Genomic DNA, 14,174 nt, shown 5'->3' on the forward strand with positions numbered 1-14,174 from the left:
AACAAGTCTAGCAGTCAGGTAACCTTCCATCATGTCCTAGACAAGTTCGATAGAGTTAACATCCGGAGACCTAACAGGCCAGGACAGAATGCATATCGAGTTGCGCATACTGCTGAAGTATGGGGTCCGCGAAGTATCCAGATAAAAGTTGGAGGATGGCATTGAGATCATAAATATAATCGTGCGAGAGGAATGCAGAAATGTAGTCTGATCTTCAACAATATATTGTTTAGTGTTTGTGCACTCAGATTGGTAGCCACGGTGGTTGTGATTGTACTAGCAGTTTTAAGGTTGCTCGAACGATCTTCCTGTCCGTTGGAGGACACGTTTACTGTGAAAACCTCTACCTTTTATCACGTACACCACCGTTGGACCACTGCTACGTCACGACTCATGCGAGCGACAATTCTTCGAAACGACCAGTCGACCTCTCACAGGCCCACTTATACGGCTACGGCTATCAGTTGTACAATAGGCATAGTCCTGGCTTTGCAGAGACTACCATTAGTCTATTCTAGTACATTGAGCATTGTCCTGGCTTCGTAAACAGTACGACAGTACGATTAAATTATTGTATTTTCTACGGTGTTCGGTATACTGGTACCTTGAAAGTAAAATCAGCATGCCTTATACAGGCAGTCATTTCGTTTAGCGAACTTTTTACGAATCGCACGATGTATGAGTGTGTAAATACATTTCTGCCATTTTACCGGGAGCACCATTTATAATGTCCAACCTTAATAACGAAGAAACCAAGAGAGGAAGAGAAGCGAAACTGCACGAAGCAACTATATGGAAGGGAGGACACCTATCCATATACTGGGTAACACCAGATGAACAGTGTTGCCAACCCAACATAAAGTTTTTTTTTTTTTTTTTTTTAATAATGGAATGACCTAAACTTGATTTCATAATTCGAATCAGCAATGAAAATAAAAGACGAAAGAGATGACGCTCGTAGATCAGTGTTGCATACTTTTTGAGAAATAACGTTAAACATATGCCAAATTAACACGCCTTTTACATACACAAAAGGATACTTTTGGAGCTATGGACCTTTTAAACATCGTTTTTTCATGTTTTCGGTAGCCTGTAACTGCTAAAGGAAACATTTGTGCACCTAGGTTGGACTATACTTTTCGTCTTATCTTGGTGTCAGAAATCACCTCCCAAATGTTGTCGGTGTTGTTTTGAAACGCCCTGTATATACATATGTATATATTAATGATGCAAAGAGAGCTTAAAGCGGAAATGCAAATTCAATTACTTTCCAGAAAATAGTAAAAAAAAAAAAAAAAAGTGTATTCATAATACAAATAAATAAATAAATAAAAATTACATCGAGAGGAGCACTTTCGTTAAAATGCTTCATCTGATACTAGTTTGCGACAATGCTCGTAATGTTCATTTTTAGTGTTATGATTGTTTTCATATGGACCTGTGCTCAAAAGTGGATAGTTTCGGAGTTATAGGGTACCGAAAACGTGAAACAAGTGAAATTCAAAAATTCATAGCTCCAGTACTATGTAACCTATCGTAGTCGGCTCAAGACCACTGGGAAACTGATATGTGAACTATCCAAATATTCATGTTTAAGAATGCTTCAGTGCTTGCACACCAATTTTTAGAGAGGTAGGTGGAGAGTGATCACGTACTCCCAACCAGTCTCTCTAAAACTGATTATGCAAGTACCGAAGGTTCTGAAAGATGAATATTTAGGTAGTTCACATACCATTTCCTCAGTGTTGTCCAGACCCGACTACGATAGGTCCCATAGCAATGGAACTATTGACCTTTAAAGTTGATTTTTTCTTGTTTTCGGCACCCTGTAATTACGAAACTATGCACTTCCGACAACAAGTCCATATGAACTTTTTTTTCTTCTTATTTCGGACCTGAGGAATATATTCACAAAATATTGGGACTAATTTTTTAAGTACCCTGTATATCAAAGATAGAAATATTACCTACTGGTAACATTTTTAGTTTACTACTAAGTTTTGTTTGTTTATTTAATTTATTACCAATAACAAAACAATAGCCAATTAAAATTGCAGAAACTACAAAGCCATTAGACAAGTCATATCAGGGTGTCTATCGGTCACGAAATCAGAAAATGGTCATGAAAGTCACGAAAAAGTCACGAAATTTAGCTTTTGGGTCACGATTTTTTTAACTGTTCAAATGTAATTACAGGTTGGAAAATTTTGTTCCATAAAAAGTCAAAGTTCACCACCAAAAATGTCTATGGTCGGCTTTAGACGCTACCAAATCGCAAGCAAAGTACGTTTCTATCGCATGGATGAAAATTCGGCCTAATTCGCACCCAAATTCGCTCTTAAAAATATTAGGAAATTTTATGATTTGGTAAGGAAAAGGTCACGAAATTTCATTTTGAAATTTTAGTAGACACTCTGCATATGAATCAGTATCACGGTACTTTTTAACTGCGTTTTTCACGTAGAACTAGGTATATTTTTTTATCCTTCAGTTTCTTTTCCTGAACATACTAGCTGATGAGTTACAATCAAAACTCGAATCGTATTATTAAATAATTCGGATGAAAGAATGTTGAGGACTAGTTTCATGTTATTTAGTGAATATAAATAAAAACCTTGCGTAATGATCTGGACATAAATATTAGTTATATTCTTTTTACTTGGAAAAATGGGATCGAAATCAGGAATACCAGTAGTAAGTATTTGTAATGATGGTAATTAATGAAACAATAGGTTGCATATCAATACTATTAATGAAAGTTCAACACTTAACTTAAAAAAAAAAGAAAAGAAAAAAAAAAAAGAAAAAAAAATCCGAGTCAAATACGTATAGAACTGGCAGGATCTTAAAAACCTTGGTGGGTGTAAATCGGAACTGTCCGAACAATCATATCCTCTTACTAGTGACATTGTAACTTAACTTACGTTCAACGACGTTGCCATAGCTTTGGTCCCCATTACACTGTGATTAATGGCTTACACATGTGGGTTCTTTCTTTCTATATAGAGAAGGGGAAAATAAACAAACACTGACCAATTTGCCTGCATATAGAGATCATTCCTTCTCAATGGGAAAAGAAATATTCTGTTGAAAGCAGGTTGAAAGTGTCAAATAACAAAGCAACATCAAGCACTCGGAGTTTCCAGATTACTTTTTTCTTCGCCAAAACATTTGAGACATTCCATTCCATATTCATATGACAGAGATCAGCTTTTGCTCATCCCCTATTTTTGCCGAGAGCTGCCGTCCAGTTTGAATTTTGTTCCTCTCCAAAGGAAGAAGGAAGATTTTTCCACTCAAAGTGTCAAATAACAAAACAACACAAACCATTCGAAGTTTCCACGCTACTTTTTTTTTCTCTTTCGCCAAAACCTTTCTCAAGTGACAGAGAGGAATGCGCACTCCTCTGGTCGAGAATTGTCAGCTAGCTTAAATTTCTTGGCAACACCGGATTTCGGAGAAAATATCGGTTTCACTACCGTGTTGTAGGACGAGAAAGCTAATAGGTCAATTTTCCATATCTCCCACCAAGGTTTTTAAGATGTTTCAAAAAGTCTACTGCAAACTTTAAAATTAAAATTATATGGCCACATGAGAGGATGATTCAAGTTAATTAAAAATTGGCTACTTACCAATGAATCCTCTCTTGGGAAGCCTAAATTAAATATTTTAAATACGTATCGAAACGACAAGCTAGTTCCGTCTTCAATGGTAAGGTAATAAGGATAAAAACGGATTTGAGATATAAAAGCATAAAACAAAGGATACATACCTCTAAATAAATGTAACGTCAGAAATGAATCCTGAGATGTTACGAGCAGAGCAAAGCGCAAAAGAGTGAACTAAATCGAATCGAGTGAACTGTTAACATACTGGAAACGTTTAAGTGTTAAATTATCACCATCTAAAATGAAAATCCACGTTGCTTGAAGTTCTACATTTTTGAAGAAACTCCTTCCCTTTTTAATAAATATTCTTATTTGTAGGAGTACTTGTAAATAACTTCTTGTGTACCGTATACGCTCGTATAATGTCCTCACTTTTTTTTTAAAAAAAACTAAAATCGCGGTGTCAAAATGCAAGTGCGGACATTACGCGGATCGTTAAAAAAACGCGCAATTTTCAGTCATATTTTTTTCGAAGTAAATTTCATTTTGTACTTCCTACATAATATCGGTAAATAATGAAATGAAAAGCAAATGAGGAACACTAATTGAAACAAATTTATGGCATTTAAAATCAATAAACAAATTATTAAAACCTTACCTTTATTTTCTCCTCGAACATAATTTTCAACTACGTCAGCACACACTTGATGTAAAGTCACAAACACAACACAGTCATAAATGTGAAAATATTAAAATTACTTGGAAGCAATTTTTTTTCCACTCGAAAGAAACAAATGTTAGTACACAAACAGTTCCGGCTCGATTATTATTCTAGAAGTTATTATGAAGGTTGGATTCAAGGGATTGACTCAAAATCCATAAAGAACATGTAGCTAGTACCGGTATATAAATTATTTTATTTAGCTTAAAATTATATATTACACAAAATGAAATAATCCACAATTATTTTGTATAATTTATTATAAATTTTTAAATAGAGTGTTTGGTGTCAGAAGTACGAAAATTGGTACCTGCGGACATACGCGGGTCACTTTTTTTCCCCAAAAAATATCTCTGAAGTTGGGGTTCGGACATTACGTGAGCGTGAGCTCCTCCGTGGCTAAGCGGTTAGCGTACGCGCCTTTGGCGTGGGAGACCTGGGTTTGATTCCCGGCGGGAGCTCATGTGGTTCGGATTCCACGTTAATCAGTAGGTCCACGTCTCATATAGCCTCGCTGCTGAAAGGGACGCTAAACTAAAATCAACTCAACTCAACAACATTACGTGAGCGTATATTTTAAACCTGTGAAGTCCTTTCGCTATTAGATATAATACGAGGAGGGGCCCCGGTGCAGTGGTACAGCGTTCATCTCTTATGGTCCCTGATTCGACCCCAGCTCGCCCGAAGTGGCCTTTGGTATGAACAAATACCATGTGCATGGGTTTTCTCGTGATTCTCTCGTTTCTATCCACTTTCTTCATCCCATCATTTTATTCATTCTCATCATCACCGCGGTAGGCATGGTGGTTCACTGGTAAAGCTCTTACCTCTGGTTCGTGGGGTTCGTAGTTCGATCCCCGGCCAGGTAAGTGGACAACATCGTGTCCATGGGTTTCCTAGGGGTACTCCCGTTTCCTCCCAGATTACCATTCCACCAATTCTTTCATCATCATTTACTTGACTGAATCATCCGTCTCCCTTAACGTAAATGACATAATCGTGGGACGTTAAACTGAAAGATTTCATTTTTTGTAATTACCGCCTTCTTTAAGCTATACGGTATAGGCGTGGATCGTAAAACTGTAAAATTGTATTTTATTCAAGGAACTTAAATAAACTTTGGATTTAGATTTCTGTACGTTCGGTATCTATAACCAGTTAGCCTGTCACGTATGAGGGATGATGTTCCTCTACGAACACACTATCCGGGGAAAGGGAAGGAAGTGGCCTGGGACCTATAAGTTACGTACGACCCTGGCATTTGCCTGGTGTGAATAAAGAAAACCTCATTCAGGATAGCTGGCCTGAAAAGGCTTTTTTTTACACTTTTCGACCGAGTGCTCCTATCGGAAATCGAATCTAGGATCGCTCGCACCGATGGCAACGACGCTGTACGGGGCCACTTCATTTTATTCAATTTTATACTAAGAGTAAAGAAAAATTAACCTCAAAGGAGGTGGTGTACAATTATTTGAAATTTTTGCGTTCAGATTTACAATTCGTCGTCGTTTCTTTACTTCTAGTATTATCATGGAAAGTCCCGAAGAGCAGTTTTTTTCAGTATTCCTACAAAAAAGAATACTTATCAAAAAGTTCCTTAGAAATGTAATACTTAAGCAATGAAGAATTAAAAAAAATTAAATAAAATGTTTGAGTTTTACATTCCACGGTCATGCCGTCTAGGGTAAGGAGATGGTGATGATGAGAAATGAAGGAAACGGTGGAATGCTGAAAGTGAGAGGAAACGGGAGAAACTCGAGAAAACCCACTCACACGGTGTCCATCCACCACAAAGTTCATTTGGCGCGAACCGGGATCGAACCAAGGACCCCATGCACGAGATGTGAACGCCCTACCACTGAGCCACTGCGGCCCTCGCAATGAAGAATTGAATTAAAGAATGCACTTAAGGTGACAGAATTTATCGCTGAAACGTTTCACTCGGATGTTTTGGGCAAATGTTGAAATTCCATGAATATGAAGGAATGTTAATTCCATTTTGTGTTTTATTGTAGGCGCGAAAAGGCAAAAGCTGCTGAAATGGAGAAGCAAAAAGCTGCTGAAAAATCAAAGAAGAAACAAGCCAATAGTGTCGTCCCACCATTTTCTGAGAATGCTCGGTATTCAGATGACAATTGGCAACCACAGGAGCTGCAAGACAAACCAGCAAATGCACAGAAAGCAAACACTTCTTCCAAGAGAGATTTTGATCAATGTGATGATCGAGCAAAAAATCAGTTCACAAGAGCAAATCATTTTCAACCTGTAAGTGAAGATCTTGATCTTCCGTGGAAACCCGATTATATTGGACCTAACGCTGAAAACAGAGGAAGAGGTCGAGCTCGAAATATGGCTGCGCGTCCATGTCTGGGAAGAGGGAGAGGTAAGTTATTAATTTGCATTCAGATGTTTCTTTCTTTCTTCCTCTATAACCCTTGAAGTACATAATTGGCAATTGGCAATGTACACGAATACGAGTAGTTCAGTCAAAAGGTTTTGTCTTTACTATGAAGGAGTTGAGGTGGAAAGGTAAAATTCACATTAGTATTAGCTCTTTTTCACATAGTCACCGTATAAAGTAATATACTTCTTTTGCATGTGGTCTTTCAGCTTCGTTACTTTTTTTTTTTTTTGGTAGAATCTGTTAGATTAGTTAGAAATGTTCTTCCTAACTTCAGAAATGACCCCAGCATCTAAGGAAAAATGCCTAGTTTCATTTTGGGAAACAAGAAGTCTGATGGCACGAAATCAGGACAATATGACGGGTGGGTTAGTAATTAGTAGCCGAGGCTTTGCACAAGATTCATTGTTCCCTGGGCTTTGTGGGCGGTAGCATTGTCCACTAATAGACGAACATCTTTGGTAAGCATGCATTGGCGCTTTATCTTCAGAGCATCAGGAAGTTCTTCCAGCACAACCCAGTCAAATTATGTGCCAGTGTAGCCAGTCAAATTATGCTCTCTCAAATTAGTTAGGTAATCAATAGGAATAATGCCCTTGCAATTCCAGAAATTGCAGAACAGGATCTACTATCTCTCGGTTCGTTATCCAAACTCAAGCCTCATCATTTCAGCTGTCTTTTCCATGTTTTTCTTCACTCCTTCATAGATCTCCTTGGCTTTCAGCCCCTTTACATATAAGAAAGCTTTAAGACTTCTCGAGACGTCCACTTTTGAAAATTCGACACTTTCTCTACCTCCAGCTGCCATATCTTTAACACTTTTGAACCTAAAATTTTATATATAGTAGCTAGTTGTACGGAGACATTTTCATTTCACTCGTACTTTTCATCCAACTAGCTACAATACGAGGTGTTCTAAGAAAGTAATGAGACTGACAACATTTTGCACGAACTGACAACGTTATTGCTACCACCTGTAGACGGCAGTTAACTCTTGCTGTTGACTTTGTACAAGTTTTAAATTGCTCCAGTTGCTGCACAATTGTTCAGAGCGTCTGAAGTGAAGTTTATGAATAAGGTGCGTTACGAAAATGGAATGGCAGTGGAGTTTGAGCTATGTTCTGCCATCAAATTTTCTGTAAAGCTTGGCGAATCCGCTACTGTGACTTAATGGAAGTTACAAAGGGCTTATGGAGAACGTTCCCTATGCAGGGCACAAGTCATCTTTTAGAAGACCGGGAACAAATGAAAGCCGAACCTCGTACGAGAAGACCTGTAACCTCAAAAACAGATGGCAATATGGAAGTAGTGAAGTCCTTTGTGAGGTCAGATCGTCGAGTACGGTCAGAATCACCAGTAGAAAGTTAAATTTGAACGTGTTTACCTACCGTCAAATTCTAACAAGGATTTGGACAATAACAAAAATGTGCACCAAGATCCTTCCAAAGAACTACGTGCTATGACAGTCTCTAACAATGAATTTTTGAAAGAAAATATATTCTTATGTTTTCTTAGTCCCTCTTTTCGTCAAATCTCAGTTCATTTGACTTCCTTTTATTCCCTTTGCTCAAAAGCCACTTGAAAAGGCGCCATTTTGATATTTTGAATAATATTCAGAACAGCGTAACCGACGAACTGAAAGATATTCCATCAGAAACCTTGCAGCACTGTTACGAAGAATAGAAGCAACGCCTCCATCGCTGCATAATTTTCCAATGGAAGTATTTTAAAGGGATAGCCTTGATTTGTAAAAAATAATAAAATTTATCGTTACAGAAAACCAGTCTCATTATTTTCCTAACGCGCCTCGTATTTCTGTAGGATGACAAACACATGTTGGCTGATCCTCGTATCTTGTATAACATAGTTAACTGGTTGCACGAAATGTCAGTGCTATCCAAAGCTGTGTTGTCCAAGGACTATTTACAATGACCATATTCTGTTCTCATATGACATATAGAATTCCATTCTGGGGGTCCTTGCCTCAACTTCAGAATATATTCAAACAACTATCACACATCGTAATAATCATGACAAATTCATCAAAAGATATCAGCTGTAGGAAACTATTTGCATCACTGAATACGATGATAGATTCTTCTTTGTATATATTGAAACTACTTAAAAATTATATTAAACCATTTGGATAATATTAAAAGAGATAATAAGATAATATTAAAAACTGTAATAAAGTTTATGAAATACTCTGTGTAAAATTGTATTTTAGAGGAGAGCTAAAAACGACAATTTGAAATGTAAAGGAAACTCCGTGTAGGTTAAAAATTCCAATCAGTAGATAACTTTTTTTACGTAGTTTTACCAAAGTGAAATTCTTCTTCTTACAGCAAGGATCAATGCAGGAGAACGGAACGTTGGTATGTTGGCAAATAAAGCAGCCGAAAATGGCTACTCATTTGGGAACAAATCAAAGGGTAAGCTGCATGTTACTGAAGAATTTTTATTTTTATTAAATTAAAGGAATATCTAGATTTAACACGGTTTACAATTTTAATAAAATTTCCAATTATTGCGCTACAAATTCAAACTATCGCCGCAATAAGATAAGCTCACTATACATGACATCAGAATTACATTTAGTTCGAGCCTCCACTCTCCAGGTAGCACTTCGTTTATATCCGGCGAATAGTAGTATGAGTGAAATTTAAAGTTCCATCGAATGCTAACAAGTTTTGTATGAAGAACAGCTCTGTATCAATTTTTATCCACGAAAGAATAATTGTAAGTTGGTTGTGTAACGATGTTTGTTCTGCGCCACAGCACTCTTCTTCGTCCAAGTAACACTCTCGATTTTCCATCCCTCTTGAGATCATATCACGCACCCAAATAGCTAAACAGCAACACACACACATACACACACAAAAACTGCACTTTGATGCAGGTACGAGATGCCGGATGTCATTTTCCATGCCCTGCACCTGTAGAAGGTGGGCTTTTTCCAGCTGTGATTTTCCTGGAGAAACTTGCCCACTACCTGGAAACTCGTCTGAAACCTGAAGTGGACTAGAAATGGACTGATGGTGTTTTCCATTGCCCTGTCCTTTGTGCTTCCTGCCCATGAGGTTGAATATGAATTTGAATATCTGATATTTTCATGGTTCCTACTGGTCAAAGAAGTCAGGGAAAACTCAAGGAAAATGGTGCAGGCCAGAGAAAAAGACTGGAAATCAGGGAAATTTTATAAAATATATTTTTTTCTAACATTAATTGTACACCAATTTCAGCTTAGCCAACCATTAATGATCACAGTATGGAACCTTTCTCAGATTTTTATGGGTGGAGTGGAATGTACGTATGAGCAATTTATCATTATTTGTCTCTATAGAATAAATGTTCTCATGTATGAATATTCATCGTTATTTATTCCTTATTTATATGTCAACGTCATCCAACATCTGTCATGAAAGTCAGGGAATTTCCTGCCAAAAGTCAGGGAAATAGATTTCTCCAGATCAGTAGGAACCCTGATTTTGCTAAATAATTAGCCGTATATCAGTTGGGGAGGAAGTGCAAAGTGAGAGTTCAATTTATGGGCATCAGGATAATTTTGTTGCTACTTTTGCTGAAAAGTATAACTATTAACAATAGCAATGTCGATAAGAAAATATTAAAAAATGGGGTCACCCCTTTATAGATTTTCTGCCAATAGCATATCTTTCTCTTCTTTTGTCGAATCAATTCACACCACCTACTATCTCATTGTAGAGAGCAAGGATGATACAAACATTTTAGTTGAAATTCCAAATAACATTTGCTCCGAGGAATTCATATTTAAGAACACAACAGATAAAATTGCAGAATGGATAAAAGCAAACCAACTTAACTTAAATACAGCGAAAACAACTATAATGAGTTTCAATGAAGGAAAACTGAACTCTCTAAATATACATCAAATACGTATAGACGGGGAACTCATACAGGTATCAGACACTTTTAAATTTTTAGGGTTAAAATTAGACTCTAAGTTAACATGGGATGATCACGTGAATGATTTGTTGAGGAAACTAAGCGCGAAAATATATCTTATACGTAAAGTTAGTACGATTCTAACTATAGAAACATTGAAAACAATTTATTTCGGATTGATCCAGTCAATTCTATCGTATGGAATCATTTTCTGGGGTAATACCTGTTATGCGAAGAAAGTATTTACAATGCAGAAGAAAATGTTACGAATAATGTTATCAGTTCCGTTTCATACACCAAGTAGACCACTGTTTCAGAAACTTAAAATATTACCATCGCCGTGTATATACATTCTCGAAACAATATCATTCATACATATAAATAAAAGAAACTTTCAAATCAATTCTGACCTACACCAATACAAGAACAACCAATCATATTCATATACAAAATTTCCGTCTAACAAGAACTCAAAATTCGTTACACCACATAGGAATAAAACTTTATAATAAATTACCAGATCGTGTCAAACGAAAGCCAAACTTGCAGTTTAAAAGACACCTCAAGTTACTGTTACTTAAACATCTTTTGTATGGTTTAGATGAAAATCTTCAGTGTGATCTTTCTTTGTAATGTAAATATTACGATTTATTTGAATTTTGAAATATATAAAATAAGGTACAATTTATTTTTCCTCTAAAAATACACTTTTAGTTTAAGTTTTATTGTTACGTATATATTTTGTATTATTATTATATATATCGTATAATTATATATTATTTTTTAATAATTGTATTATTAATTGTAGCGTTTCTCTTGTAATTATTATTAATTGTAATAGTAACTGTATCTCTTGACGAAGCCATGAACGCTAAGTTCTTACGACGGAAAATGAAATAAATAAATAAATAACTGTTTGGACAAAATACTGAAGACTTTGTGCCACCTTTGTTTCTACGATTAACATTCGTAATATGAAAAGGATTATAGGCTGTAAGAGGACAACAGATGATGATGATGATGATGATGATGATGATGATGATGATGATGATGATGATGATGATGATGATGATGATGATGATGATGATGATGATGATGATGATGATGATGATGATGATGATGATGATGATGATGATGATGATGATGATGATGATGATGATGATGATGATGATGATGATGATGATGATGATGATGATGATGATGATGATGATGATGATGATGATGATGATGATGATGATGATGATGATGATGATGATGATGATGATGATGATGATGATGATGATGATGATGATGATGATGATGATGATGATGATGATGATGATGATGATGATGATGATGATGATGATGATGATGATGATGATGATGATGATGATGATGATGATGATGATGATGATGATGATGATGATGATGATGATGATGATGATGATGATGATGATGATGATGATGATGATGATAGTATTATTATTATTATTATTATTATTATTATTATTATTATTATTATTATTATTATTAATATCGTCGTCGTCTATTTATCCATCTGAGTAGTACAGGGCAACTTATAAAAGCTTCTTATCAATATTGTCAGTTCAATACATCATTTGTGCGGTTGCCATTTTCTATCAATTAAAATCACTTTCTGAAAAGTTGAAACAAAGTTGGACAAAAGTTGTTTTCATGTAATACCAATTTCACACACTCCTACATGAATACGAAACTCCTGACGCAAGACAAGCACCAGAAACCCTCTTCCCTGTTGCAGAGTTTGAAGAATTACATTTCCACTTTATCATTATCTGACAGAGCTGAAGAAAAAATTTACTAAAAATACCAAAGAACATTTTAAAATTATATTATCACAATGACATAGTACTAGAGACCTACACGGGCCGATTCTATTATTTCTTTGGGCCGGGCCGGGCTGGGGCCGATTAATTGCAATTCTTTAATAATTATTGACTTTCGTTAAACGATAATTGGAATAAAGCCAAACGTTGAAGAAGTGTGCCCGTGAATAATGTTACAAAGAATGCAATAGCTATTTACAGTTTGTGTTGCTTAGCGGCTCCACTTTCACTATAGAGGATTGCAGGCATTGCGCGGTAAATTGAGCTCTGACCTTGATCTTCACTGAACCCAAAATATGGCAAGAAGGGGTGGGAAAGTTTTGCTTGTCACTAAACAATATTGCCATCGTAACTGTATGCTAAAATCAATTAAGTTAGATTTTTGTTACAGGAAATTGAGTTTTTGTTCTCTCGATGACAGGCAAAGTTCTAGGAGGCAATGGTACCATTCGGGAGGCAAGCGTCAGGTTGTCAACCAGAGTTAGAAAATGTTTCTGAGGGTTAGGTCAAGTTTAATACTAAATTTTGAGAAAGATTGGGGCTTGAGCTAATTTTTTTTTTTTTTTTTTTTTAAATATCGGGCTCGGGCCAAAAATCTCCAAAACTTTTCGGGCCCGGGCTGAGCCGGTCCTAGGTACATTCGGGCTGGATTGGACTCGGGCCCGAAAATTCGGCCCGTGCAGGTCTCTACATAGTACGTACCACAATTTTCTGTGTTCTTGCTTTTACAATACAACAATAAGTTATACAATTGGGAGAGCTTCTTCCAAAGAGCCCAACTCAAAACACTTATTAAACACTGTTTCTGTGAATATGTGTTCAAACAGTCCGGGAAAGTACTAAGTAAGGATTACTTTGCATAACACGGTTAATTGGTTCCGCGGTATGCATTTGTTCGAGAAATATTTAAATGCAAGCAGCACAAGAGATGGAAAATACATTTGACCCAAATTTACAAGGCAAAAACACCAGACACTCTGCAGTATAATTGACCTACTTCAAGTATCGAGATTGCAAGAGTATTTCAGAGCAGGGTCTCTCAGACCAAGAGCAAAGCTAGTATATAATTGAAACTCGAGGCTCAGATTGCAGTGGGCTTAAATTGAATTTGTTCATCCCAAAAATTTAGGATAAGAAACAAGTTTATTATTTTTTTTTAAATACAAAATTGATTTGATAGATGTATTGCCAATTCTTCCTGTCCAATGTATGCCTCTGCTTAAAATAGTTCTTAGTTTTTGAAGAATATAAATTTCATGTCACATTGGTAATACGAGGGTAAAGTCATAAGTTACAGCAACTTTTTCTTTCTTTCTTTGGAATGGGGAATAACAGGACAGATCGAAGATACTTGTTGAAAAGTTTATGGCATGGACCGTCGAATGGCCTTACCAGAGCAAACGTGAATAAAGAAAGCCCCCTTAGAGAACAAGGAAAACACAGGCAACCGGACACAAAACTACTTACACTGACTTTACAATCGTACACAACACAGGTCTCTCAATGTACCCTGGATGTTTAGCAACCTTCGAAGTAGTCTCCCAAGTTCATCGAAAGACCGTTGCTAGCGATACGGGCGGATTAGACCGTTAACATCTCTTAACACTAATAACCCTAGCCCCCTTAGTATAACAAGGAAGGGTTGAATACCATCTGCTTTATTGAAGCGCCAGCGT

At 36.5% G+C, this 14,174-nt stretch overlaps 1 protein-coding gene across 5 annotated transcripts in view; it reads left to right on the top strand.

Moving 5' to 3' along the window:
- The window catches only part of LOC145684266 (uncharacterized), an 89,932-nt gene that overhangs the window by 47,645 nt on the left and 28,113 nt on the right, over positions 1-14,174 (top strand). For all 5 annotated transcript variants that reach the window (XM_081756399.1, XM_081756396.1, XM_081756401.1 and 2 more), the window contains exons 6-7: positions 6,345-6,712; positions 9,076-9,162. In XM_081756399.1, coding sequence (XP_081612525.1) covers positions 6,345-6,712; positions 9,076-9,162 — 455 coding nt within the window. The remainder of the gene's footprint in view (positions 1-6,344; positions 6,713-9,075; positions 9,163-14,174) is intronic.

Source organism: Thermobia domestica, chromosome 4, assembly GCF_964235325.1.
Source record: "Thermobia domestica chromosome 4, izTheDome1.hap1.1, whole genome shotgun sequence".
In the NCBI taxonomy this organism is placed as follows: Eukaryota; Metazoa; Arthropoda; class Insecta; order Zygentoma; family Lepismatidae; genus Thermobia; species Thermobia domestica.